The sequence below is a fragment of the Geospiza fortis genome, unplaced genomic scaffold, assembly GCF_000277835.1.
Source record: "Geospiza fortis unplaced genomic scaffold, GeoFor_1.0 scaffold13, whole genome shotgun sequence".
Lineage (NCBI taxonomy): Eukaryota > Metazoa > Chordata > Aves > Passeriformes > Thraupidae > Geospiza > Geospiza fortis.
This window is the reverse complement of record NW_005054384.1, coordinates 3,042,817-3,070,309: the sequence shown is the minus strand read 5'-3', so window position 1 is coordinate 3,070,309 and position 27,493 is coordinate 3,042,817. Positions and strand designations below refer to the sequence as shown.

The window sequence follows — 27,493 nt, the reverse complement described above, 5'->3', positions numbered from 1 at the left end:
CACAGCTTCTGTGCCCAGGGCAGGCACTGGAAGGAAGCTTGGCAGCTCCTGCATCCAGGCCAACAGGTAACGAGGGTGTTTTTGCAGCCGTGCCCTCGGCCAGCTGCTGGAGAAAGGGAGGGAAAGCCTCCTCTTGCAGGCATACTGATCGCCAGCAGCGCTTTCCAAAACACCAATCCAGCCTGCTGGGCAGCCTGGACCTACAATCTACAAAAAGTAGAAAATGTACAACTCCTGCAGCAGTTGTTGTGCTGTAGTTACCTGTAATTACCTGTGAAGAAAAAAGCAAAGTGCACAGCAATCCAGTTTTTCGTTCAGAGATGCAGGTACAGCACCCAAGGGTTTGGGAATCGCTGGAGAGTCTGCAGCGCTAAAGCTTTAACGAGGATTCACTCCCGAGCACTGGCATCCCCTTAAGAGTGGAGCCATCGGCTGTAGAGACCTTCGAATGCACACACCGCCTCTGATTAATTGCCTGAAAATGTTGTGAAAGTCAGGGACTCCGTTTGCAGGTGAAATAACTGCAGCGCTCCAGCCTGGGAACGGGCAGCCAGGGGAGGATGGATGGGAAGCGCTCCTGTGAAAGAGGCAGAGCTCAAAGCAAGGCTTTGGAGTCCCACTTCTTACAAACATGACCCAGCTGTGCTCCTTGGGGTCCACAAGATTTTAATGAGGCAAAATGATCAAAATGTCACGACCTCTGTTCTCCCTTGTCCTGAAATCTGGATGAAGGAAATGAAGTGGAGCTTAGCTAAGTTATATTTAGCTGATCACACAGAATGCAATAGCTTTAAGATCATGAAAATAAAAGTTTAAAAATAAAAAACTGTGAGGTCAGAATAGTTATACCCCCAAATCAGCTTATATAAGCAAGTGTGGTTTTCCCAGGGTTGTAGTCCATGAATATTAACCAATTCCTCTTCACTAAGCCAATCTCCTAAACGGCTGAGGCTGGTTGGTTAATTTGTAGCTGCTACCTTGTAAATAGTGGTCAGGATTTCACACATTATCCAGGCACTCTGTCTTTATTAAAAATATTTATTATTTGTAGGCACAATATACTAGAAGTACTAGTTACAAGAAATTATGGGTCTGTTGGCACAGGCTAAGAAAACAGCCAGGAATGTTATTCAAAGGTGATTTTGGTTTCCAGGCAATTTCCCTGCTCACAAAATGACACCTCTAGCTAGACCCGACTCCTACAAACTGGCTTCCTTGTAGTACCAGCCCTTGCATGTACAAACTCTGAGACATTCTCCAGGTAGCCAAAAACCAAAACACAAAATAACATCAGGAAACATTCATCAGAAAGTTCAGCTGTCTTTTTTCCCCTCTGTCTAGATATGAGCATTTCAGTGTATAAAAAGAGTAAACCCAACAGCCATTAACAGCTGTTTCCTAGACGAGCATAGTAAAAAAAAAAAAAAAAAAAGTAAAAAAATCATTCGTGTTTAAAGCTAAAACATCTGAAACAGCCTCCATGTTCTTGCTGACTTGGGAATTTACCAAGAAAGCTGCACAGTATGAAGCACTCAACTTACATGTGTAATCAGTGTCAAGACTCACCAGAAATTCACGTTGTAAAGAGGTGATTTATGAGTTGAGTTGCTGAATTTTTGCGGTCTTTTTTCCTCCTCAATTACTTTGAAATGTACTGTCAATTAATAATAATTTTCTCAAATAAATTCTTAGGTGTTTGTTTATATACCTAATTATTTTATTTCTAGTAAGGTGACTATTACTTAGAAAATAATTTTTTTCTAAATAGACTCCATTGCTGAAAATAGAGGAAATTTACATGCAAGTTACTTGGGGAATCTTGGGTGTCTCTCATTGCATGCTTTGACTCAATCTTGCAGGATGATAAGCACCTGCAGATTTCCACCACTCCAAAAAGAAACTGATTGCCTGGATTCAGCTGCTCACACAGGGACAGACAGCTGGGGTGTGGATAAGGCAGTTTTTCTCCAGATAAGGAGTGCAGAATATTTTACAAATTGGGCTGTAATGGATTTAAAGATGCAGAAGTGAGTCCAGTACAGCACCAGTCACTTCACTGTGACACAGAGCAGATAACAGCAAATGAGGATGAGGTATTTTCCTGAAAGTTTCAACTGAGCAAACCTTGAGGCTGTAAGTAAATCTTCCTTGTTCTACATATAAAGTTAAACATGCAAAGTCTGCTTTTCTTTTTATTTTCTTTTTTTTAAACAGGACTCATTTCACCTTCAAAAGAGCAAGAGAGTGTTTCCATTTTTAGTCTGAAATACTTTGAAGTATTCCTGTTCCATAGAACAGGGATCTGGATAGTATTTGACAAAAAGAAAAAATTAATTCCTTATTTTCATTTTGGTTTCAGTAATAAAGAAGTGAATGATCCCACATCTGGTTTTGTCCAGATATACTCTACGGCAGCCCATGGAAAACAGCAGTGTTTGCTTCTAGTTTTACTTTTGTCCCAAACAGAGCCTAATCCAGCCTAAAAAAGTGTTCCTAAGCACATCCCAAGCCAGTCTGCCACACGAGGCAATTAGCAACCTCTGGGCTGATGTCACTTACCCAGAGCTGCAATTAAGAGTTGCCTGCAGTTTCACCACACCAGCCAGATAATATTTAGACAGACCTTAAAAACATTTTCTTTGGCATACCACAGAATGAAGAAACACCACAAAAAAAGCACCAAAACCTTCATTCCACAAGTAACATTTGAATGCTGACACATCTGGAACAGCTGGGTAACAAGTTGTGCATGTCAAGTTCAGAGAGCAGCTGTTTTCAGCCTTCATTTTGGGTCAGGCATTTGTTTGCAGCCACCAGTGTATTCTGTTATATTTTGTAGCAGCTTCTTCAGTGTTCCCATATGGACAAGCCAAACAGCTCCTAGGATATACCAGCAAGCATTTATAATGGTCTTTAGAAGAAATGAAGGCCAGATGTTGCTTTGTTATCTCCATGTGCATCTTAAAAAAAGTTAGATGAGGTTGTTTCAGATATATTATCAATGCCAGGTACAGGCAATTTGTTTATTGGCCGTTTAAATGTCAACTTTCTAAAGGACAGAAAATAACATTTTAACTTAGGATTCAAACTGATATAAGATTAAACTACCCTAGAATAACTTTAGAAAATAATTATAGCACAATCCAGGATCACAGGGACAAAATAGAACTGTGTAGAAAAAACATGATGAGCCATTTCTGAGATCTGAATGAGTACTACTTATGGTTTATTAGAAAAGGAAAAAAACCCCAAAGTGTACCTTATTGTTAAAATATAATGAAAAGTTGGAGGTAAGACTTATCCAACAGCACCACTGATTAAAGGTCTTCTATTCTGCTGCTTTGCTCACCCAGGGTACAACTTAATCCACTAGCCTAAGTCCTAGAGAATTTAATAATCTGTTACTAACAGTGTAATTCATTAATGTTTTTCATGTATGCACTCCCACTACATCCAGTGGATCAGATGGGGTGGGGATAAGAATTCTGTCACAGACTATCCAATTAATGTGATTTAGATTGAAAGGTGCAAGTTTTTTTCTGATTTCCTGAAAAGAGAACCTTATTGGATTCACTTTATGATGCATATTTCTGAGGAAATATGAACTGAGAACTACTTTTCCCACCTCAGTGATAACATAAACAAGGTTTGGGTTTCAGCTGCCTGGTGAGGTCTTTCCCTTTGAGCCAGTCCACAACATACAAAAACTGCCAAGACACCAACTATAACTTTTTGAGTAATGTCACTTTATTAAGGGACTTTAAAGATTCACATTCTCTAGTAGCCTTGGAACAATGCAAATGGTGAACAAAAGACAAAAATAGATGTAATTGGTTCTGAAAAGCATGAACATCTGTAGAGAATGTGTTGCATTATTCCTAAGGACTCTTGTTTTTGAAAAAAAAGCACGTTCTATATATACAAGTGTCAGTGCAATAGCCAATAAAGCAATCAGTCAGAAATATAAAAATATCCTAGATACAAACTTAAAATAGATGTTTGAAGGCTGACCATATCAGTATTCTGATATTTCCATATCTCAGGAGTATGATCACTGGGATGAGTTATTCTGATGAGGTAAGAAACAGTAGATGCTCTGTGATAACACAAAGCCATACATTTATTATTATTTTTTTCCATAAGACAAAAAAATAGAGCACCCAATGAAACTCCAAGTCTTTGCAGCAAGTGCCCACAGGAAGTGAAATTATAGTCTATGATCATTACTACATTCCTGCATCATTCACCTTTGCTGTCTTTGCCAACAGTTCTATCAGCAAAACTTGCTTATTCTCCCCACCTTGACCAGCTCCATTATAAACTGCATGTTCCTTGCAGATATACTAAACCAACAACTGCTTTAGACACAGGCAACATCTATAAATGTCCAAAAATCACTTAGTCATTCCTTCCTTTATTGGCTGCAATTCTTTTCTTGGCAGCAAGGGCAGAAAGAGATTGCAAAACTTGACAGCAAACAGCTCTCTCGAGAAGGGTTAGGGAGAGAACAGGGTGTGTCCTGCTTTGCCTCAGGTGTTCCACTGAACACTTAAGCTTGGTTGGTTGTGCAATAAAATCACATTCCTCTTCTTTGCTGTCTTTTGGGTGGAAAGATGCATTAATTTGGGGCTGCTGTTCCAAAAAAAAGAGCTCGATGCTGCCTGCCTGCATCATCATTAATCTTTTCTTCAGCCACCTCTTCCACTGTGCCCCCTCCAGGCTCTGCTGCTGAATTCTGATCCCTGTTTTTTTAACTTTGCACAGAAAATGGCAGAACAACAGGTAGCCAGACAACATACTCTGTATCTTTGTGGCAAAGAGCACCAGGAAGAACTGGCGGCAGAGCTGGGAGTGCCAGAAGAATCCAACAAACACAAACTTCTACTTGGGGAGAGGGGCAATGGAGTAATTTCAAACTGTGAGACAGTATCAGGCACTCCTCTATGGAAAAGCACAATGGATTCTATAGCTTCTAGAGCAGCAATATTAACCTGATCAGGATATGATTTGTATGATTTAAAAAAAAGCACAACAGGAGCTGGCAGCTGCCTTCCTGTGAAACTTGCCTTACCACTTATGGCACACACATGCACTGAAGCACACAGCAGTTGCCTGAACCTGCAAAAGATTCCTTAGCTTTACATCCTAAGATTCAAAAGCTTTCCCTGAAATATTTTTGTTTCTCTTAGTTCTTTTCTAATCCTCTTTTGTCTCAGGCAAATTCAGGCGGCTGTGCAAGACGGAACAGCGAAGCTGGTAACATCTGTAGTGTGACAACACTGTGACAGATTATTTCAGGTTTTCTTACAGTTTCTGGAAGATGCTGTGCAGATGCCAAAGCCTCCAGGAATCATCACACTTCTCTCCTTAACCCCAGTGAACTTGGCAATCAGTGTTTGCAAATATTGAATTACTGCTCACCACACCCCACTAAGACAGGCTATTACCTCCCGTGTAAACAGGCAGGGAATGGAGGAGCAGAATGACTAAGTGATTATTCCAGTATCACAACACAAGTCTGGGAGAGCCAGGAGCTGAACCTGTATTTCTTGCATCTCAGTCTCAGGTTGTCTGTTTTGTTCTGTGTTGCAGCCTTAATTCTTTCCTGAAGAGGAAGACTGGGATCTCTTAAGAGTCTGTCACTGCTACTCTGGTTGACAGGTGATGTTGCCAGTGGGGTAGGAATTGTTGCATTCCCCACATCAAAAGGTGGAACACAGTGTGACATCTGTTTGCTGGAAGAAATACTAACCATACAAGTCCTTAAGAACATCAACATTTATTTAATATGATATAAAAGAAATGGGATATGAACATTTGTATTTGAACAATTATAAGTGGCTTCTTATACTTACATCATATGTGCTCATTGTATAATATATACACAATGAACATAATTACATTTGTACACAAACTAAGTACTGGATTGAAAACCTGCTTATTGCTGTACACACCCCAACCCCATCAAGGAAAAGCCCAGTACCTCAAAATACCTACACTCCATTTTAGTCAAGAAAAAGGAACCACTAACATTAATGTCTATGTTGACAGAAGTGTGGCAGTAACTGCTGACATTGCAACCTGACCAAGAAATCATTACAGCAGAAACAGGACATCTCTTACTAAGCAATAATAAAAATGGCACATTTTAAATATATCTATATGTATATATATATAAAAATTTTACAAATAAATTTTTAAAACAATAAATTGTAATGTTGAAAAAGTGTAAAACAAGGTTTAGTGGTGATATGTAAAATTAACCGAGTTATGCATCTAAAAGAAGCAAAAAAGTAAACTTACATGATCCATCATTAAAAGAACATTAAATTCTGAAGAATAGCAAATAAAGTTCTGACTGTAGGCTGCACATTAAAAAGAGCCTTTGTTTTATGTGCACAGAAATCATAGCAGCAAGCTGGTATCAGGAGAACAATCTGAAGGCTGTTGAGTGTACACGTGGGCCATTTAAAGCTCTCTTGGAATAAACATTTTCCAGGAAGTGATAAAACGATGCTCTGTGGCCAAAAGCATCAGAACTATGAATTTCATAGATTTAAAATATACTGTACAATATCTTCTCATTTTCATAGGTCAGGTCCATACATCTCAGGCATGAATTGTTTCAACAGAAGCCGTTAGTGCTGGAAGACAGACACAGATTAAGTTACTCTATTTTAGCAACAGAATATCATCTAAAGAACTCAGGGGATAAAATACAGCAAAGAACTCCTGACCTCAATGTAACAATGTAGGTGTAGAACATAATAAAATATCTTAGAAATCAGTTGTTTCCAAAATCTGTTTTCCTGATGAGTAATACTGCTGTCAAGATATTTCAACAGAAAGAAGAAAAAGCCAAGATTTTTTTTTTCAAATTTACACCACTTTGAATGAAAGTTTGTTTACTCTGAGAGTTTTATCCTGTTACTCATGGTCACCTCCAAATGCTCTTCACCTAAAACCAGCAATAACAGCAAAGATCCTAACTAGTTTTAGAAATGCAAGGCACATTTTGAAAAGGGATGCAGAATTATTGAGCTGCTACACTGCACTGGCAGTGTTGTTCAAATGCTCTACTCAGAGCTTGCTGTATTTTGGTAATTGCTGCAAGGACTTCTATAAATAACTTTTAACAGTTCATTGGTAAAAATGTTTCTGAGCTTTGAACCCAGGTGCTGTATAAAATTTCATTATCCCCCAACTGCTCAGTGCAAATTCAATGCTTAAAATCTAACAGGGCTGGTGGTACACACAGAGATTTGGGCTGTGACAAAAAAGGAGCCCTGTGTTAAGGGGTTTCTCCTTAGTCCTACAATATCCTGTGCCACCAATTTCCTATGGCAAATTCCCCCTGGCATTGTGCCAAGAGGATCATTTTTCTAATTGACTGTAAAAGCCAAACATAGGTATTACCTCTTCATTCCCTGAAATCCACTATACATTTTCCAGATGTTGCCTGAAAAATTTGGTTGCATATGACCAGGGCTGATCCTAGAGCCTGGAAGCTCCCTTTGCCACCCAAGACTTCTTGAAAATGAGGGGTGCTGAATTCCTGTGTGTTAAAAGATGTGCCAGAATCTCTCAGCAAAGCATTGGAATATTGGAACCACAGCCCCAGGAGGTAGAGGGCAGTAAGCACTGTGCTCCATCCATCTCCTGTGTATGCTAAGCCCAGCTCATGGCACAAATTTGCTTTGGAACTCCAAGGAAACAACCAACAGAGGCATCAGGTACAGCCCTGTGGAATGCAGGTGCACCCAGCTAAGAGCTTTCCCCAGCTCAATCCAAACACTGAAAAACCACAAGGGATGTGGCTGAAGTTCTGGGATCCTTTCTCCATCAGGGTGAGGCACGTGCAAGCAGGGAATCAGACTGACAAGTGCCATTCCAGATGGACCATTCTGTCAGAAAATTAAAGCAATTAAAGCCTCTTCAGGGGCTTTTGAGGGTAGAGCTGTCCTGAACACAAGAATACTTCACCTGCAGAACTGGCTGTGGGGATACACCTCACCAGAGGGGGGCAAGCCTTTTCCTACTGATTTCTATTTTATTTAGCATAAATCCTAAAGGAAATGAATTTGCTGATCTGATCATCTGAGCTGAGAGCAGAATAATGCAATTGGTGACAGATTTCTGGTTGCTTCCCCTTCCTGACAGGTGCCCTGTGCCTACAGAATCCAGCAGTGCAGTTTCACTTTCATTACTGACCCAAAACTCAGCTGATGGGGGAATGCTTGTCCTACTTAAAAAGGAGATGTATGATAAATGTGTGTATATTTTATGTATTTATAAATATATACATTTATTTATAAACATATTTATATATATTTTATAAATATATTTATATTTATACAATGAACATGAAAAGCATTAACTCAAATCAGTATTTCCAGAAGGAAAGTCCCACTTGTTTTTTTTTAAATAGTTCTGTAATAAACATTTTGAATAAAAATACAAAAAAAATCAAGCTCAATCTAATCATGGCAGACTACACCCATCAGGAAGGTAGGAGCAGTGTCAGGAGTGAATGTGAAAATGGCATTTTCCACCTTCTCAAGAGGAGAAAATATTTTAATATTATTTTATTAACTGTCCTTTATTTTTTTTGGAGGAGTATAAATAGTTTCTTGTCCTTTGTTCATATTAGAAAGGTCTGTGTGATGACTAATAAGTCTAATTTTGCTAAAATGAAACCTTGGCAATTGAGACTGAGACAGGAAATTAAAAAAAAAGCATTTTCAGATCTCCTCATGCTAAATGACTGAAATGTCTCAATTTTAAATTGTTCTTGATTTTAAAGCTTTCTTAAGTTACATTTAACATTGCCATTGAAACGAAGCTCATTCTTTCAGCAGAATGCTCATTTAAACAAACACCTCCCGACAACAAAGAAATGTGGATTGATTTACATGCTGGTAAAGTGCGGAAGCATTGACACTGATATCCTACTAATTTTGTTAAACACTTGCCTAAGCAAATACACACTTTATATTTCCATTGCCATTCATTAAGTGGGTGACACCAGAAGTAGAAAATGTAAGTCTAGCCTAACTCATGCTTTCTGACTTGACTCCTAGAAGCAATCACCCACTATGGCAGGAATGAGTAGCTGTGTAGGGCTTTCTCTATAGAAAGAAGGAAATAAAAGTTTTATAATTGTTATTTCTATCTCTTAAGCCATGAATTCTTCAGGCCATTACCCATTCCATCCTGGGCATCCCCAACTCTGAGCTCTGGTTGCCCATTTTGCCCATGGCTGAAGCATCAAGACTCATCTGCACCTCTGCAGTGATGCTCATGCCTTAACTCCCTGTTTTGGAGCAGCTCAGGCTGTTGTTTCCAAGGCTATTACCCTGCCAGCTGTGGAGAACATGCCTGATAAACCAATCAGCCCCTGATAAACCAATTAGCCCTTTCTCTTTGTAGCCGGACAGAGAATTCACTCCTTGCAAACAAATCAATACATAAATTTGTTTTCTGGCTCATTTATACTCAACACTGCAGGTAACCCTGTCTTGCTGAGTATCAGATGTTTCTCCCAAAAATAACAGCACACAAATAACCTGGAAGAATATTAGGAAGAGGAGAGGTGGGAAAGCAAGCACCTACTTGTCTGTAACTATACACACATGAAATGGGATCCCTCTGTCAGCTGGGTCTGTGTGGATGGAGCTGGTGACAAGGACGATTCTGGTGAGGAAGGCAAACTTTTCACTGCCGGTCATACAGCAAAAGAAAGAAGAGTCCAAGTTACAGAAGCCATAACAAAGATCAGCTTGAAAAAGCACCATTTCAAGCCACAGCAAATATAAGCAGAAAGAAATGAAAGCTACACAAGTTAAAGGCTTAAAATCTGATCAGCAAAAAAAGCACAGCTTCAAGGGAGAGCACAGCTGATCCCTAATCAGGCTTAGAAATAACTAGTAAAACAGCAAACACAGGAATGCTGATGTTTTATGTTGCCAAGAAAGCGAAGGGGGAAAAAAAAAGTAAAATTTAAGTAGTTGGGATAGGCCCAGACCCACCTTCATATCCCAGCTCAGATGAACTAAACCTTCTTATTCTGCTGAGCAGTGCAAAATGCACAGACAAGTTCTGGTTTTGATTATCAAGTCACAGAAAGGATTGCTGACTGCACTACAAAGGTCCAGATCACCTTTTATATCCATAAGTTGAACCATTTGGCTTCCTTAACCATTCCCATCAGCAAATAATGTCTTGAATTCTATCTTCTCCCTTCCTCTTTTCCTACTCACTCCTGTCTTTTTTTTCCTTCTTTGCACACAGTTTTGCTTTATTCCACTCTTCTCTTCTTGCAGAATAGTCCACTACCAGTCACTGTACCAGTCAGGTGCTGTTTTCTGTTTTCTTCATCTTTCTTACTCCCTAAAACGTGGCCAAACTGGGGTCTTTTACTTGCTAGTTTAAAACATTGGAAACTCTCAATAATTCCACAATTTTGGGCATATCTAAGGTCACTCAGCAGCAGGGGGCAATGGTAAAAGTCTACACATATCCAGGACTGAGATGAAAAAGGAAGGATTTGCTCCAATCAACAACTACAGTATGACTCAATTTCTGGCAACAGTTATTTAAATCCCTGAATTAGCAACTATAAAAGCTATATTAAAACCTCAGAAAAACGGAGTTTCTGTAGCTGCCCACTGGGAAACTATTTTTCTGTGCATTATAAAACTGCACACTTCACATATAGACTAGCTCAGCATTTTCAATTCACAAGGGTTTCAGAGCATCAAAAGACACAATGAAAATGAAATAAAGTTTTACATATGTACTGGATAAGTTGTGCTTCAGCCAAACTCTTTTCCATACCTGCTGCTGCCTGATTTCCTTTTGAAGACTGTGCTGCTAATTCAAATGAAGACACAATCCCTTCTTGTTCTTGAACACTGAGTATTTCACTTTCTTCTGAGCTGCTTTTGGGTTTGTGGTTTGCAACTGTGGTCACACTCTGCAAGCTGCTTAAAAAAGCACAGCATTTAGAACCTGTTCTAACTTAATTTCAGGTGTTAACCACAAAGTATAGAAGCTATAATTTAATTTTCTCCTGTTAATAGAAAAAAGTTGCAACTTGCAAGTCTGGGTAGCATAAATTAAGCAGGTATTTTGAAATCCTTCTAACTTTGTGTAGTCACACTTTTTAAAAAGCACCTGTGATTTAATTCCTTTCCTTTTTGCACTCCTGCAGTTTCCTACTGCTGCAGGGTCCTGTGACAAAGTCATGACCTAAAGTGAGAACTCACTTAGGACCTGCAGTGGAACTTACACCAAAGCCATGAATTGTGAGAGAGAAATATCCAAGATATAATATCCCTCTAATTCTGCAACCCTGCAAAGCAGTGAGGGAAAAAATTAAGCAGGAGATGTAGAATAAGGTGTTTAGTTTGCTCCTAAATTAATCAGCAATAAAGAGCATGCTATGGAAGCACTGGCTGGAGTGTTCATAATAAATTGATACAAAGCTTGAAGTGACATTATTAAACACAACTTGGAGGCCAAGACAAGGATTATGAATGCATTCTGGTTATAACTGGGGCAACACTTGAAAACAAACATTGCTTCACCCTCCAAGTCATCAATTCTGACTGAACCCCTGCAGCATCAAGCCTCTCACTAGATTTCCCTATATGAAAACCTCCCAAAACCATAGAAATAAACCTTTTCAGTATTTATGGCAATTGCTTGGTCCATTCAGCTAATAAATACAGCATGCAAGTTTAAAATAGTCTCTGAACATCTTGTTTGATTTTTACCTGATATCACCATCACGTGTTTCTTCCAATTTATTTTTCTTTTCTTCTTTCTCTTCATTACTCCCTTCTATTGAGTCAGATACAACATGTGCATCTGATAAAAGATCATCAGTTTTTGACAGCTATAAAAAAATTGAGATCATGAAACAAAAAGCTGTAACACACACTAAGTGGCAGATAAGAAATACAGTACCAGGAAACAGTTTTATTAACAGACAAATTTTGCCATCATGTATACTTAGTAACTCAGAATTACATAACTTAAGAAATTTTTATCAATACCATGCAGGTTAATAGAGTTATCCTAAAACTTCTACCAGAGGCCAGGGGCAGGGTTTGCCTTAATAACTTCCAGAACTTCTCTGAGCTCTTTGGATTGCAGCCTGCCTGTTTTTTCAAGCTATCCCTCTCTTCATGATGCCAACAAAAATCCCAGATGCTGCAACATTTTGTTGATAACACTGAATGTTTCTCTTAAGGTCTGATTACATATCAACAATTTGAGTGTATTACATAATTTTCCTTTTGAAATATTTGCATATTTAACAAAGCAACAGTCTTTCAATAAGGAAGTTTTTCCAATTGATAACAGTAGAAATTGGTTATTTGATTTTATACCATTCTCCATCAGAGATATATATATATACTAAATATAAAATAGGAAAACAAAAGGATGATTAAATAAAAGGATCATTAACTGAGGAATATGTATATAGGAAAAAAAAACCTCTACACAACACTTTAAAAAATATTAAACTATAAACAGGATATGATCATGCAGAAGCAACTCTAGTAATCCATTCTTCACAGTCAGTCTGGTTTTGCTGAGTCTTAAGGGAACTTTAGTACCAGAAACACCAAGGTAATTCCCTGCCAAGTGTGTTTCAAACTATTTCAGGGAAGAAATCAAAGCAATGAAAAATATCTGTAAGTACAGGTACTGCCTAGTTCCATGTGTAATTTGTTGTGTCAGCTTTATTCTACTTTCTATAAACCATCTGATGCATTATAGCCAACCAAACAAAAATTCAGGGACAGTAAATGGTTGTCAAAAATTCCACTGGGGTAGCCTAAGCAATGAATATGTCAATGATTATTATTATTTAAAGACCACATACAAGAAAATTCAATGTCTCAGCTATAGACAGGTTTCATTGAATTTTGTGATTCTCTATAGAATATTGTATTTTCAAAAGGAAGTCTTTATCTTCCAAGCAAAAGGAACTGGATCGCTTTCCCATTCTCTGGTATGTGTGTCTCAAAATAGTTTGTTACTGCAAGATAAGCTGATGAACAGTTTAATAAGGAGTAGTTCTGTACCTCTTTAGTAAAACTTGAATTATGTTCTGGATCTCCATCATTTTTTAGTTGTGCTATTTCTTCGCCAGGATTTCCATTATTTTGTTTCAGATTATTTCCTCTGCTGGTGCTCTCGAACTCCTTCATGTTACCAGACACTGTATCATCCTTTTTCCGATTCTGAGGAATAAAATTGGTACATGGACATATTGTTACAAAAGTTATCACAGTTCTGAGCCTTCTGCTGCCCTCTGACTGATTAAAAAAGAGATACTTGAAAAAATCTCAAGCATAGATTGCAGTAAGGAAAATGGAAATCATTAAGAACTCAAAATTTTCTCATTTTTTACCATTCCAAATAGCTCAGCCTAATATTTCTTTGTCTACAAGATTTATTGTACTTCATGCTAAAAAAAAAAATTAAGCATAGATTGTAATAAAAGAAAATAGAAATCATTAGGGACTTGGAATTTTCTCATTTTTGTACCTTTCAAAACAGTTCAGCCTAACATTCCTTTGTCTGCAAGATTATTGTACTTTCTGCCCCATCTTCCTTTCCAGCATTTCAGTGTCACCCTGATCTTCTGAAATTTCATTCATAATTAGCTCAGTCACAAATCAGCTCAGCAGCATTCTTACTTGCATTCATAAGTGCTGCTCTTTTTATAAAATAGCCTTTTCTGGTTTAAGAACAAAAATCGATAAAAATCTGCTTTCAGCACAAAATTCACATGCACCTGCATGCACTTCCTCCAATTATCCTGGGTATCCTGCAAGCCTGTGGTGTGAACTGATTTAATAGAGGAAAACACAGTATCTGATAACGGCAGAGAGTATTAATTATTTCTTAAAGAAAAAATTAACCCATTGCACAGAGAAGAGGCTGATATAAAAATTTTGAGGAAGGATGGTAGAGGTGACTCAAGACTGTGAACTGTGAACTGGCAGAGCTGAAGGGAGGCTCATGTGAGAACTGGAGCTGAGAAAAATAGGAGCCATGGACGCAGTAAATCTCGAGGCTGAACTCCTGTGATCTAACACATGCACCCTATTAAGAGGAAATTCCACCTAAGTCAGTTCATAAATCAGTCTCTGCTCTCCTGAATTAAAGTATGCTCCCCTTATCATCTGCTCGTCCCAACAGCAGTTGTGAAGCAACTTCCTTCTGGATTATGGTAATCACTTGAAAATTACACAGCAGGCCATTAATAAAATCCTCTTCCCCCTCCAATTCTTAAATAACCAAACCACAGTCGAAAAGACTTCCAGCAGTTAATGCCATTGCACCATTTTTCTAAAAATCAATAGACATAAAAAGTATGCTTTTAGAAATAAAAGCTATTACTCAGCATAATACCTCATCCTGAGGCTTTTAGCCAAATAGCATTCTGGAAGAATTAAAGTTATTGTAGAAAAAGTGACTTTGTAACGTAGACTGTTAGCTAAATATTTAATTCAGAGATGTTCTCACTTACTCTATAAATTTATTATCATCCACAGAGGCCTGATTTCACAGAGGAGACTGAGGAACATGGTGCAATGAACAGAATTACTCTGAATTCTGGCCCTGCTCTGCTGCCCAGGTGTGACACACAGGACTGCAGCTCCCTCACCCTGAGGTATGGAACAACACCACAGGGAAGAGGCAAAGCTAAAACTTTCATTTTCAGTAAAAACTACTGAAAGAAACATCTGCAAAGCTTTGCTTGGCACGACCTCTTCTTGAAAAAGGCAGTGTTAATCACAGAAATATTTGTAGGAACTCCCTTCACATGTAGCATTCCTGATGTCAGCCCAAATGCAGATGCTCTACTGCAAAGGCTAAACTGGAATTCAGAGTCTTCTGGGGATGCAAAGTTCTTGAAGAAAAAGTAACTTTTGTGTAACTCTGTAGCAGCCTATCATACTGAGAGGTGAAAAAACCAACCTAAAATGCAAAGCTGAAACATCTTTGGAAATATCTGATTTCCTGACACTGCAATATATTTAACGTGCTTTTGGAAAATCAGATGTTTAAATGCCTACAAAACACACAAAAAAAGAAGGCATTTCCATGCCAGTAGAAAAGCAAATAATAGTAATTTTAAAAAGCCAGTACACAGTGTGGCTTGAAGAAAAAAGTATTCCAGAAGACTAAAAACCCAAAGAAACCAAAAATCAGCTCCTTTAAGCTACTGGAAAACAGAACTAATTTTAAGTATCTTGAAAGTGGCAGGCTGCCTAATATCCGCTATCCTACATCTGTGTTTGGTTTGGCTTTTTGGGTTTTGTTATTTGTTTGGGGTTTTTTTGTTATATATTCAGAATAATATTTCCTGGTTACAAGCAGTTGTAACTTCCTCTTCTCTCCTCATCCTTTACCCATGAATAAACTTTTTAGGCAAATAAACAAGTTTAAGAATGGTGAAAACAAAAGTGTGGGTTCTGTTTTAATGTATTTTTGGGCTCAAACGCCACAGCAGAAGAGCACCACTTACATGCTCTGATCATAAATATACATTCCTTCCTAAAAATGTTGCAGATGTTTGAATACATTACAGGCAGAAAAATCAGCACTGATTCCATTTCAACATCAATGGAGTCACAATTCTCCCTGATCTTGTTTTCAGTCCCAAACCTTGCAATTTCACCTTGTTTGCTAAATTTGACCAAAACACTCCACCTTATTCCCAAACATCACAGTGCACAATCAAAGAGATGTGGATTTGAGCTGTTTCTTTCTCAAAAAGGCAAAGAAGTGGCTTCTACCATCAGGTGTAATTTGGTTTGTCCAGTTTTTAACTGGACACATCAAAGCTTTATATCACCCCAGACCCACCTGTGCCAGTTTGAGAGGATTATCCCTGACATAGGACAAGCTCTGGGAGGGAGACTGCTCTGAAACACCAATAATGTTGAGTCCTTTCCTCTTCTCTCTCAGACAAGCTTGTTGGTGCCTCTTTATTCTTTCCATCTGCTCCTCCACAGTCATTCGAGGCCTTGAGCCTTCTGCAAGGCACAGCTGCTCCACTGCACTCCTGGGTCTTTCCTTAAATGGAAGAAAAAGTAAAAATATGTATACATGTTTCACAAAAAACTAACATTTCAGACTGGTAACTTACCAGAAGAGATCACCTAATGATTTACTAAAGAGTAGAAAAATAGTGAGCAAATAAAGACCTCCTATGTATGTGAAAAAAACCAGTACAAATACCAATTATCAATAAATGAACACTGAAATTCAAAATGAAAGGAAGGAATAATTTGCTCTTCTGAACAGTAACATTACCATCACCAACAAACACCAGGAGAATGAGTAGATGCTCTCTAAGCCACCCTCTCAAGCTGAATCAATTTACCAGACATTATAAAACTGGCAAACACAAGATATTTGACTGAGACAGAAACATAATTGAAATTTAATGATCCAGGACATTTATACCAGTTGATCTAACAGTAATTTCTGCCTTTTTATTTCAAGAAAAACTACAGTTGGGCATCATTTAACTGCAAGTGCAGACTGAAACAAAGTGAATTTACTACCACTTAAAAATCTGTAATTCTAAGCATTAGATTTTTCCCAAAATAACACCCATTTACCTACTCTTTTCTTGAAATTCACTGGTTTTCAGGCAGATTTGTACTTTTTATGACAGAAAAAAACGACTTCAGGCTAATCAGCAGCATTCAGGAACTGATTTGATTATGAAAAGTGCTATCTTCTTTCTCCAGTCAACATTCTGGGAGTTTCTCTCTCCTCTCCCTGTCTTCTTACATCTTCTCCTCTACCATTTGTGCTGTAACTCTGGCAAAAGTTTTCCTCTTTTTTGCACGAACTCCATGTAAATGTCTGTCTTTAATCCAGAGACCACAGAACTGTCCAATCTGAATTTCAGGCTCATTACCTGCATACTGCTGACTACATCCTTATTTTCTAGCTGCTTTAGCTATTTCCAAAATTGTTTTAGAACTGAGATAAATAAAAGCCTGTGTTTGTTATAAAGGGGCTGTTAAAATTGCTAAATACAAGTGTTTAAAAGATCCTTCATGTGCTTTCAACTCAAGCCTGAATTTCAGAAGATTTATCATTTCCCACTCAGCTCTTGCCCAGTTTGAGGGTCTCCATGCAGTTTAACATGTACAGCATTTATAATTTTATCATTCCTTCTAGAGCTGTCTCTGTTAGAATTTTGGATGTTCAGAATTTTAGACTTTTTGTGCTTTTAGGTACAGACTTTTAAGAAAACATTACATCTGATTGGAGGTTGTAGAGAAAGATTCTTAGATTGAATGATAGAACAGATTATAAGCACGTAGTTTAAACAGAAGTGTGTAATATCACATAGTGGAAAAATTAAGAGTTTAAAGTTTTAGAATGTAGTAATATATATAAAGCTAAGACAGAACTTTTAAGATAGTCTTTAAGTAGTCTTTAAGGTAGTTTTAAGCCAATCTTTTTTCTTCATCTTCTTTACTTTTTTCTTTATGGGTTTGAGTGGGACTTTGTAATTAGAAAAGTCTGCATTGTGGGAAACAGGTGATTATTTATTGAGTTAAAAGTAAAAATAATTTAAGTGTCATTTCTTAATTAAATAGCTTTTCCTTAAAACACTTTGTAGAGAGAAATAAGGAGCCATTTTATAGTTAATTAGCAGAATGTTGTAGAACTCACAGCTTGTAAGACTGTCATATAGATAAGAAATAATAAACATCTGAGTCCAAACACAAAATACCATCTTGAGTGCTTTCAATCCCAACCCTGACCATGCAAAAAAACCCCAAAAGAATCCAACTAGTATAAATAATTAAGTATATAATGCTAAATCTAGTATATAATGCTTCTATACCAGTGATTTTTATTTCTTTCTTTCACTTTTCTTTTGGTAAAGGTAATGAAAATAACTTCAACCTTTTGGAGTAACTACTAAACTTAAAAATGTGTAATTTAATTTAGTATATAATGCTTTTCTAACAGTGAATTTTTTTCTTTTTTTTTTTTTTTTTTGGGTAAAGATAATGAAAATAACTTCAATCTTCTGGAGTAACTACCAGACTTAAAAAAGAACATATCCAATGCTCAAAGGTAATTTTAAAGTACCGTTCTTAGATCTATCTTCTTGTTCTTCCTCAAGGTGACATAGGATGCTATTGTTGAGGACTCTGGCGTTGGGGATTTGGTTCTGGGTGGTACAACTCCCACAGGGAAATGTGAGCCTGCAAAACAGCAAAGCAACAGAGTGCTGTGCAAAACACTGCCAAAACTGGTGATTTGTTTTCTAGGAAAGACACACTGTCAGCCTTGGGAGCCCCTCTCCAAAAAGCAGATTCAGAAAGTGGTGCTGAGGGTTGGTGGGTGCAGAAATGGAAAGTGCAGGCAGCTCCTGGATGGTCTCACTTGTGTGTGCACACCCATGCTGATATCTGTGTGTGAATGAAATCACCTCTGAGCCTGGTCAGTGAAAACAGGAGCTGAGGATGTTCTGCTATAGGGCAGCAGTTTGGGTCTCCTTTAGACATGAAAAAGGATAAAACACAGCAGAATTCCATTTTCTTTTTGTGTCACCTTTATGTACCACACAGGTCCCAAATATTCCTCTGCTCTCATATTTGACATGTTCCCATTTCCCTTTCATTACTGATGCTTGAGAAGAGAGGGAAATGGCTGGCATGGGAAGTGTTCAGAACTATAACCACAGAGCACAACCACTACAAAAACCTTTTTAAATTTCCCCTGAAAAAATTTATTTTTAGAGCCAGCCTCAATAAGAAACTACCATCATTGACGTATGACTTCTTAAAACAGCAAGGCAGAAAAATCTCAGAGATGAGATGCCTTTTTTTCCTCATCAGCTTAAAAACTTAAGACAGAATGGCATAAAAATGTTTCCTGTGGTGGCTTACACACTGTAACAGAACTGAAACAATCAGCAATGGTTACATTTTCCTACTGCACAGGGATTGTTATTGTGAGTGAATGCCCAGAACAAGAGATGTCTGTTAGAAAATTCATCTGCTCACATGATAAAACACAGCTATGATAAACCACACACTGAAGGGAGTTTTAGAATATACAGAGCCTCTCACTGCTTGCTACCACTGCACCTATTCTGTTCCACACCTCTAAACATTAATAATCTTAGAGAAATTTGCACTGCTGCTTTCCCTGACTGATGACTGTTTTTCTACAAATGGACAGAATAAAATAATTTCTGTCTTAGAGACAGAAAGCAGATTAGGGTGCTTAAAATTGTTGGGTTTCTTTACACAGTCAGTGTAGATTTTCTCATTTTGTCTTTATCATTACTTCACCTTTTGACATAAATTACTCTGAATAATCAGAAACATCACAGGTCAATGAAACCTAGGCATGTTGTCAGAAAGACAAGTTTCTCAATTTAGGTCATTTATGATTAGCAAATCTCAGGATAAATATTCCATTTTCTGCCACCAAGTTAACAGGAATTTAATTATGTTCCTTAACATTTATCTCAGCAAATACCCCAGAGAGTCTGAGTTGACAAACTGTGTGGTAAGTGCAAGCTTAATTAAATCACAGGGCCATTCACATAGTTTATACCCAAATTGTATGCTAACCGTAGTTTTCAAAACCTCTATGACCATTCTGATAAAAACAATATCTTTGTATAATCATAATTCTTGGTAAAATTCTGTTACCATTACATCAGCCTGCTCTGCAATGTCAAAGCACCAAAAGAGAAGGCAGTGATCCTGCTGCCACTGGCAACATCAATCCTTAGGGTAAAAAAAATAGCTAAGTTTAGGTAATTTTCCTCAAAGCTCTTAATATGGTTTTTGGGAGGTGCTAAAGCTGAGCTTTTTCCTGAAGTCACCTTTAACAAACTATTCGGTGTGTTTTAACAAACAGAATTGAGAAGCACGTCCTGGTAAAAGACTCTACCAAGCAATTAGTAGCTTTTATGGGAGCTAGATGAAGAGAAGAATCTAAAGCATTTAGCAATTGCCAAGACCTTTATTGTCTGTACACTACAAGGTCATGATCATTATTCCTATTATATCAGGGGACAGAAGGCAATTCAACAATTACAAGATTAAAAAAAAGAAAAAGACATTGTTTCCCTGCCTTCTGAGAGCCTGAAAATTCTGTGGTGCTGCCTTTTTGGACGTTCCAGCGACATAACATCGGGAGCTTGATTCAAAAACTGAGTAATTGTTCAAGGGCAAGAACATAAAATGGGTAATTGTTCAAGGGAATGGTGTGTGGGGAATGTGAGTGATGTGATTAGACATGGTGTCAATAAGGATTTCAGGCTTGTTGGTGAGTGTAATGTTTGATTTTTCTGCGGTGTAATTGACTGAAATTTCTCTCGTCATATAATTAAATCATTATTTTATTGAGGAAGCTGTTCCATCAAACTGAGAAATGGACAGGCTGCAAAGGCACAAACCTTGAGGCAGCTTCTACAACACAGCTGAGCTCTGCACTCCTTGTGAGAAAGCTGAAAGGTTGCAAACACCATGCCTGGGGACAAACCTTTAGTAGAAGATTCTGATTCTGAAACTGGTTCTGTTTTTTCTTCACCATTAGACTCATCCACTTCTGCTACTGTAGTTAGCTCAGGTTCACTCTTATAAAGCCTATAATCAGGACCCTGAGGAACAGCAAGGGATGAGGTAAATAAACAGGCACTTTGCTACAAGTATTTATGTCTTAAGACTCAAACCAATTATTTTGTGATAACTCCGCTCTCACTTGAAGACAGTGTTCCATCCTTTAAGTGGTATGGCAGAAGTGTTTTCTGGTAGTTAATTTGAGTAACAAAATTTGCAGACAATCAGAAATTATAGGAAAAAACTGCCATAAAAAGGCATTTTTAAAATAATCTTCTGGAAACAAACTGGCATAAGCTTCAAAAGCTGAGGCCAGAGTTTTTTAGAGAACTAGTGAGGAGAAGAATCGAAGTTTACGAAATTTAAGTCTTAAGACATTTTATATATGCACAGAACAGATGACAGGAGAATGTGAAGAGCAAATGATGCAGCTCTAAACAAAACCAAATAAAAATGAAACCATAACACAGAAGTAGCCAGATGAGTAAACAAAAACGGTGGCTGTGCAAAGGAGGGAGGATGCTTCAAGAACAACGTGGCAGTTTAAGCCACTTACACAGTAAGATCCATTTCTCTGATATCCTTGAACTTGGTACATCTTCTTTTCTTCTATCAGATGTACTGGGCCCCTGCTATAACAGAGCAAGGAGCTGCTATCACTGGGCAGAGGGGGGATTATGGGAGGATGCTCTGTAAAGTCATAGGACCGAGGGAGTGGAGGACGAGGTGGGACTACTTCCTCTTCCTAAAGATTGTAGAATAGTCACCTTATTTAGACATGAGCACCTGGTACAGTTATTTATAACTTAAAAAGAAAAATATATTACCATGGCTACAGCAGCTATACGTTTTGCAGTTAAAGGGACAATGTCACATTTAACAAAAAGGAAAATAATAAATCTAGCGCCTGTGCTTTCTGTTGGACAGGTACAAACTCTCTAAATCATACTTTTAAAAATTAAATCCGTTATCTTTTGAAAGATTTTTACATAAAATAGACTTTTAGAAAGTTCTGTAAGCCAGATGGATATTGCACACACTTTAGATAACCATGACAATGTCCCTTTAAAACTGTAACTTCCAGCCAGATTTTCAGAGGAATTGAACATTTGGGAGCTCCCACAGTCTCAGCTCTTCTTGTGGGTGCTCTGGCCATCTGAGAACCAGGCTCAATATCTGAATAAACACATAAAGCAACGTATTTCTTCCCATGAAAAGTGTGGTGGGTAGAAAACATGAATCAGGGTTTATATTTCTATGTTAAGAGCCTAGGGAGAGGAAAAGGTAAGAAATGGAAAAGAGAAACACACCAGTGAGAATACAGAGACACAGTACAAATGAGGGTTAGAATTACTAGTGGAGCTATCAGTCTTTAAAACTAGTTCGTAATATGGTGTTTTTACAAAAACATACTGAATACATCCTTCAGACATCCTTAAAATATTCACAATAACACTTGTTTTTATCATAGCCATGTTACAAATTCCATAATGCTAAAATAGGAAATATGCTAAAACCATACCTCATTTTTATATTTAATAGAAGAAAATGTCCTTGATACCATGATGCCTGTTTGGGGGAAGGTGTGAGGGAAAAAAAGAGAAAAATGGTTTTCAATAAACAGCTTTTAAAATATGAATATAACCTGTTGCTATCAACCAAATACACCAAGCACCAATTTAAAGTAGTATTTGCTTTGTTCTCTTCTTAGTCATTGTGCCATTTTTTCAAACATACAAAAGCAATGATGGAGCTTATATTAAAAAAATTCCTATGGTCCAATTTAATCCCCTATTGCTTACCTGCCTCAGAAGAGCTTCTTTGCTGTTTATGTTTAAGTAAACCCTCCATGACATCCTGAATTCTCCAGAGTTCCTTCTGAATCTGAGCACGCTGTATCCCTGCTGATTCAGTCTGCCAGCAAATAAACAGCATATAAGGCCACTAATTACCAAACTTAAAAATGCATAATTTGATATAGGATATAATGCTTCTATAACAGTGATTTTTATTTATTTATTTGTATTTTGTAAAGATAATGAAAATAACTTCAACTTTTGGAGTAACTACCAAGCTTAAAAATGTATAATTTAATCTAGTATATAATGGTTCTATAACAGTGATTTTTCTTTCTTTCTTTCTTTCTTTTATTTTGTAAAGATAATGAAAATAACTTCAATTTCTGGAGTAACTACCAAACTTAAAAATGAACACGTCCAATGCTCAATAAATTGAAAGAGGAATAAAAAGGGAAAACCTTTCTTTCTCTTTAGACTACACTGCATATCCTTTCACAGTGAAGGAAAATAAAATGCAGTAATGATAGACACTCTCCCATAAAGCATTCAAGTATTGTCTGGAACAAAAAGTAAAAGACTGACTCATTTCATAATGCCTCAGTCAATTTGAGAGCAATCTGCTAATTCAAACTTCACTTCAAGAGCAGAATTTCATCTATGGTCTCCAAAGAAAATCCAGGCAGGCTTTGCACAGGAGACCCACACACACCCATGGAAAAGGAACCAAAACAGGTGGAGATGAACACAGTGTTTGCATATAAATGTATTTACATTCACACTGTGCACCAATCAATGCAAGTTTTCCAGATTTTAGGCTTCTTTGTAATCTCTTTTGTAGCTGCACAGAAAATCAACTCCTGGAGCAAAGATCCTGCAGTGCAGAGCACACCCATGTGCCCATCCCAGGTATCTGTGCACACCTGCATGTCCACATCTCTGTGAGTGTGCCACAGAGAGCTCTCCTCAGGAATTCAGCACCCATTCCTGAGTACTAAAATACACAGCAGAACCCTTGGTTTGTAAGGCCTGCAATAATTTCTTTTGATAAAATGATTTAATTTTAAAATATTCAGTAAAATTGAAGGATTTGTGTGCAGATGTATTATGACTGTCAGAGCAACTAAGGTCTGAGAAAACCACCCTGTTTCAAACCTGCTCACTGAAACAAAAAAAAAAAAGGAAGCTCCCAGACAAAGGAATATCAGTGTTATAATGTGAAAAAAAGAGGAAAACCCGAAGAAAAAAGGAGGGAAACCTTCTTCAGAATTTACAAGGTAGAAAAAGAAATTAAAAGTTTGTAAATTACTTCACCATTTTTGCCCCTTTTTTCACTTGAATAGTTTTAAAACTCATAGTAAGTCCAAGTGAGTGTGTTATTTTAAGATCTTTGGCACACCTGAATTTCTCCAAGCCGATCGAGCTGGTCCTGCATGTGGTTCCTTGTTACAGTTACATCATACTCCAATTTATCATATTCTCTCCAAGCTCTTTCCAGCTCCTAAGTATATAACAAACGTGAAGAATTAGGGATACAGTTCAATTAAAAAAAAAACTTTTTTTTTTCCCCAGTGGCATGAAACTTCAGGAAGTAAGGCATAAATAGACACAACAATAAATAAACAGATACATGATTTAGAGAATGCAATGCTTAAGCAGCTTTTTGATTTTCTAATTATACTGAATGAAATTCAAACAAACAGCAGTTTGAAAATTCAAACAAACAGCACTAACAAAAAAGACAGGCAAAAGCAAATTCTTCAGAAAATGCCTTTATAGTCAGCAGGCATGTGGATCTTAAGCTGTCTTTCCAGCGAGGCAGAAAAGCCACAAAAATGGATGCAAATTTGTCTCTTTTATCACCCAGAATACACATGTGTGAGTGCACAGCATGTGTGTGCACAGGCAGTGCATTATGCAGGGAAAATGCAACTCATCCAGCCCTGCCTGCAAGGCTGCCAACACAGCACTGCTCTACACATGTGCAGCTGCAAACACCACAAGGAAAAGGTGAAAAAAAACCAAAATTATTCTTCTTTGAGGTCAGCCCCACTGTCTCACTTTTGCAGCCTACATTAAGCAATTTACTCTTTTAGAATAAATTGAAAAGTTAATGAGAGAAAGTGTGTCTGGAGGATTTCCTTTCCCCTGGTTCCCTTCGCCGTGTCCAACCAATTCCTGCTACAAGGAGTCCAACACTCAGACTACAACCAGGATTTCAGGGCTAACATCCTGTCAGGTTTTACCACAGCTACCCCCTGCAATCTGACACCTTTTTGGAAATGTCTTTAAGTAGGCAAAAATGATTCATTGTCATCACAAAGTCGAAAAGGACAGCAAACAGCAATTTCCTCCCTATCCCTTTAAAAAAAAAAAAAACCAAAAACGTTTGGAAGTGAATAATTTGAAAGATCTTTTAAATGTTATGGCCCACTAGAGAGAGACTATAGCAGTCCTGCAGCTGCTTCTGCTTAAAATAAGTGAAATACAGTTTGTGCTCGACACTGTTTTGCCATCACATGAAACAGCTTATTTGCATTTTTTGTTATAAATTTCTGTTACCAATTTCTTGATAACAAAGAAACTGTTATCTTCTGTTATCAATTTCTCATATTTCAAAGATGGTAATTACCACACCAATTAAGACAGTATGCACCCATTCCTGGTCAAAAAAAACCCAAACAATTAGTGAAAGATGATGATGAATCACCTTTCACTGCAATGAAATAATCATGGATGATTTCACTTGATGAATGCAGTGAGAAGATCACTTTACATCCTCCTCTGACAAAAACACAAGCAAGTAAAAGACAGCAGTCTTTGCTGGGATTCAGTAAAAAAAAAAATCAAGCAAAACCAATGTAATCAGGAATAGGAACACAATAATTTCACAGCTGATGAAGTTTTGGTGGACAGAACGTGGTACTTACTGCAGTGGCTCGGGACACCTCCCGACAGGTGCTGAGCAGTCCATTCTGCAAGTCATCCCTCTGCAGGACCACGTTCTGTATGGCTGCTGGGTTATCTGCATTCATCTCTATCTCCTGACTTGCTGAGAGCAAAGCTTGCTCAAGCGTGTACTATTGTAATAAAAAGAATTATTTTTAATGTGCTGCATCATTGGGCCGATTTTCCTTTTATTTCAGCTATCAATGTTCTGATAATAAGCATGTAAAATAACATCCACTTTAGGTAATAAATACAATTGTCCTACTTTCTCCTTGTGTAGCTGTTGAAGCTTCTCCTCCAGTGCTTGCACAACTTTATCCTGTTCACATAAACGGCTAAGCTTAGCCTAGGGTAGAACAGAAAATTACCACAATTAGCATTTTGTTATTTGCATCTTCAGTAATCAAAATCTAACTTGATCAAATCATTACAGAAATATACAGAAAATACTATTAAATTAAGAATTCTAAAATTACGTAAGCACCTGTCTTGCATTTTCAAATTACTTAAGAAACCTTCTTAAGAAACTATGAAGTGCTATTATAGCTTGAAGCAGCATGGCTCAAAACATATAATTTATGATTCTACAGCTAAATCTTTACAACTTAATAATAGGTATTAGATTCCATTTTAATTTACATATTGCTTAGTGTTACAAAGGTGATTTTATACAGTCACAGGCTGTCCCATGGTTTCTCAGGTGATTGTATCAAATAGTTAAAATTTCAGCCTAAATGTAACATCTCCTGCACGTTAGAAGCTTATTACAGAGACACGTCCCTCTACATCATGATGCAATTTCTGCTGGCTACCACATGGGGTTTCAAACCCAAAAGCCAAGAGGAAAATTATTATCAAAAGAAAGAGACAAATACCAACATTTACAAGGAAGAAGGAATACAAATGACTTACATCAATGTCCAGCTCTTCAGTTCTATATTTGTATAGTGTACCCCTACATTCTTCTTGTGTTAACTATAAGGAAGAATAATATTGCCATAAAACAACTTAGTTGGACTGTGAAAAAGAAAACTAATGTTCAGCTTAAGAGTTTTAACACAGAAATTAGCTTTTGCTTGAAAGCTAAACCTGCCACATTGAACAATACATATTTAGCCAATATACATTAATGAGGGTAACTAAATGGAATGTCAAGCAGACTGTCAGCAGAGCTGCAGTAAATTAACAGGCTGTTTCTAATGCAAACTGCAGTTTCAAAGATGTACAACTCAATCAAATATGGATTATGGAGGAAGATGAAAATTGCCAGAATACATCTAAATAATGATGCATCATTGTGCCTAAGTTTTGTCATATGAATTCTAAACAGAGGGGCTCATTCTACTCTGAATTATCCATTCTAGGCCCACTAAGTTCAGGTGTTTCACAAGCAGGGTGATCTGAGGTGAAGCCAAAACCAGAGCAGAACGACCCATGTTTACAACATATATGTCAATATTTTGTTAGAGATACGTCCAATAAGTCCCATCACTTTTCATATGGATTTCCTACTTTTCCTAGGATTTCCTCTCCTCCAGCAGAGCATCACCAGAAATGCCACAAATAGAAGCTCTTCTATTTTATCTTTTATCTTTGGACCTAGGCAAAGCTGTCTCCTTGTGCTAGTAGGATGCAAAGTACCTCAAACTCCTTTCATACAGCTCCTCACATCAAGCTCTTAATTTTTTCAATCTGTTACTGACCAGGAACAAGATTTTTAAATATTTTACAAGAGAAAAGGTAGCTCTCCACTTTAGAGTGAACTCTCCCACAGAGTAACTACTTAATAGCCTATACAGCAAGTAAGGACAAAACACTATCAACCTTCATACTGTATTTAATTAAAAAACATTGTGTATACAGAGTCCCAACAGAGATGCTTTCCTTCCATGTGTCTGTCAGAATTATGTAATTGTGACTTAATAGTACAAGGAAGACTACTGAGACACACGTCCATGTTAAGGGACACTTATAAATAAAAGGACTAGGGAAGGGTTCATGAGACAAGCATTCCAAACATAAAATAAACCTTCAACACACTCAAGTGTTTCATTTCACGATATTATGTCCACATACCTCATGCAAATGTACCTGGTGACAATT

The 27,493-nt window shown here is 37.5% G+C and overlaps 1 protein-coding gene across 15 annotated transcripts in view; it reads right to left on the bottom strand.

The window, feature by feature from the left end:
- Nucleotides 1–3,725: 3,725 nt before the first annotated feature.
- Nucleotides 3,726–27,493, bottom strand: part of PLEKHA5 (pleckstrin homology domain containing A5) — a 154,036-nt gene continuing 130,268 nt past the window's right edge. For 6 of the 15 annotated variants that reach the window (XM_031060545.1, XM_031060542.1, XM_031060537.1 and 3 more), the window contains 15 exons: nt 26,303–26,365; nt 25,656–25,736; nt 25,372–25,521; nt 23,841–23,942; nt 22,448–22,559; nt 22,168–22,214; nt 21,202–21,390; nt 20,569–20,686; nt 18,154–18,269; nt 15,895–16,104; nt 13,098–13,256; nt 11,778–11,899; nt 10,837–10,985; nt 9,633–9,717; nt 3,726–6,644 (listed from right to left, as the gene is read on the bottom strand). In XM_031060545.1, the coding sequence (XP_030916405.1) occupies nt 6,626–6,644; nt 9,633–9,717; nt 10,837–10,985; nt 11,778–11,899; nt 13,098–13,256; nt 15,895–16,104; nt 18,154–18,269; nt 20,569–20,686; nt 21,202–21,390; nt 22,168–22,214; nt 22,448–22,559; nt 23,841–23,942; nt 25,372–25,521; nt 25,656–25,736; nt 26,303–26,365 (1,722 nt within the window). In that variant the 3' untranslated portion in view covers nt 3,726–6,625. Of the gene's footprint in view, nt 6,645–9,612; nt 9,718–10,836; nt 10,986–11,777; nt 11,900–13,097; nt 13,257–15,894; nt 16,105–18,153; nt 18,270–20,568; nt 20,687–21,201; nt 21,391–22,167; nt 22,215–22,447; nt 22,560–23,840; nt 23,943–25,371; nt 25,522–25,655; nt 25,737–26,302; nt 26,366–27,493 lie in introns of all 15 variants that reach the window. The other 9 variants (XM_031060543.1, XM_031060544.1, XM_031060539.1 and 6 more) reach the window with 4 other exon arrangements.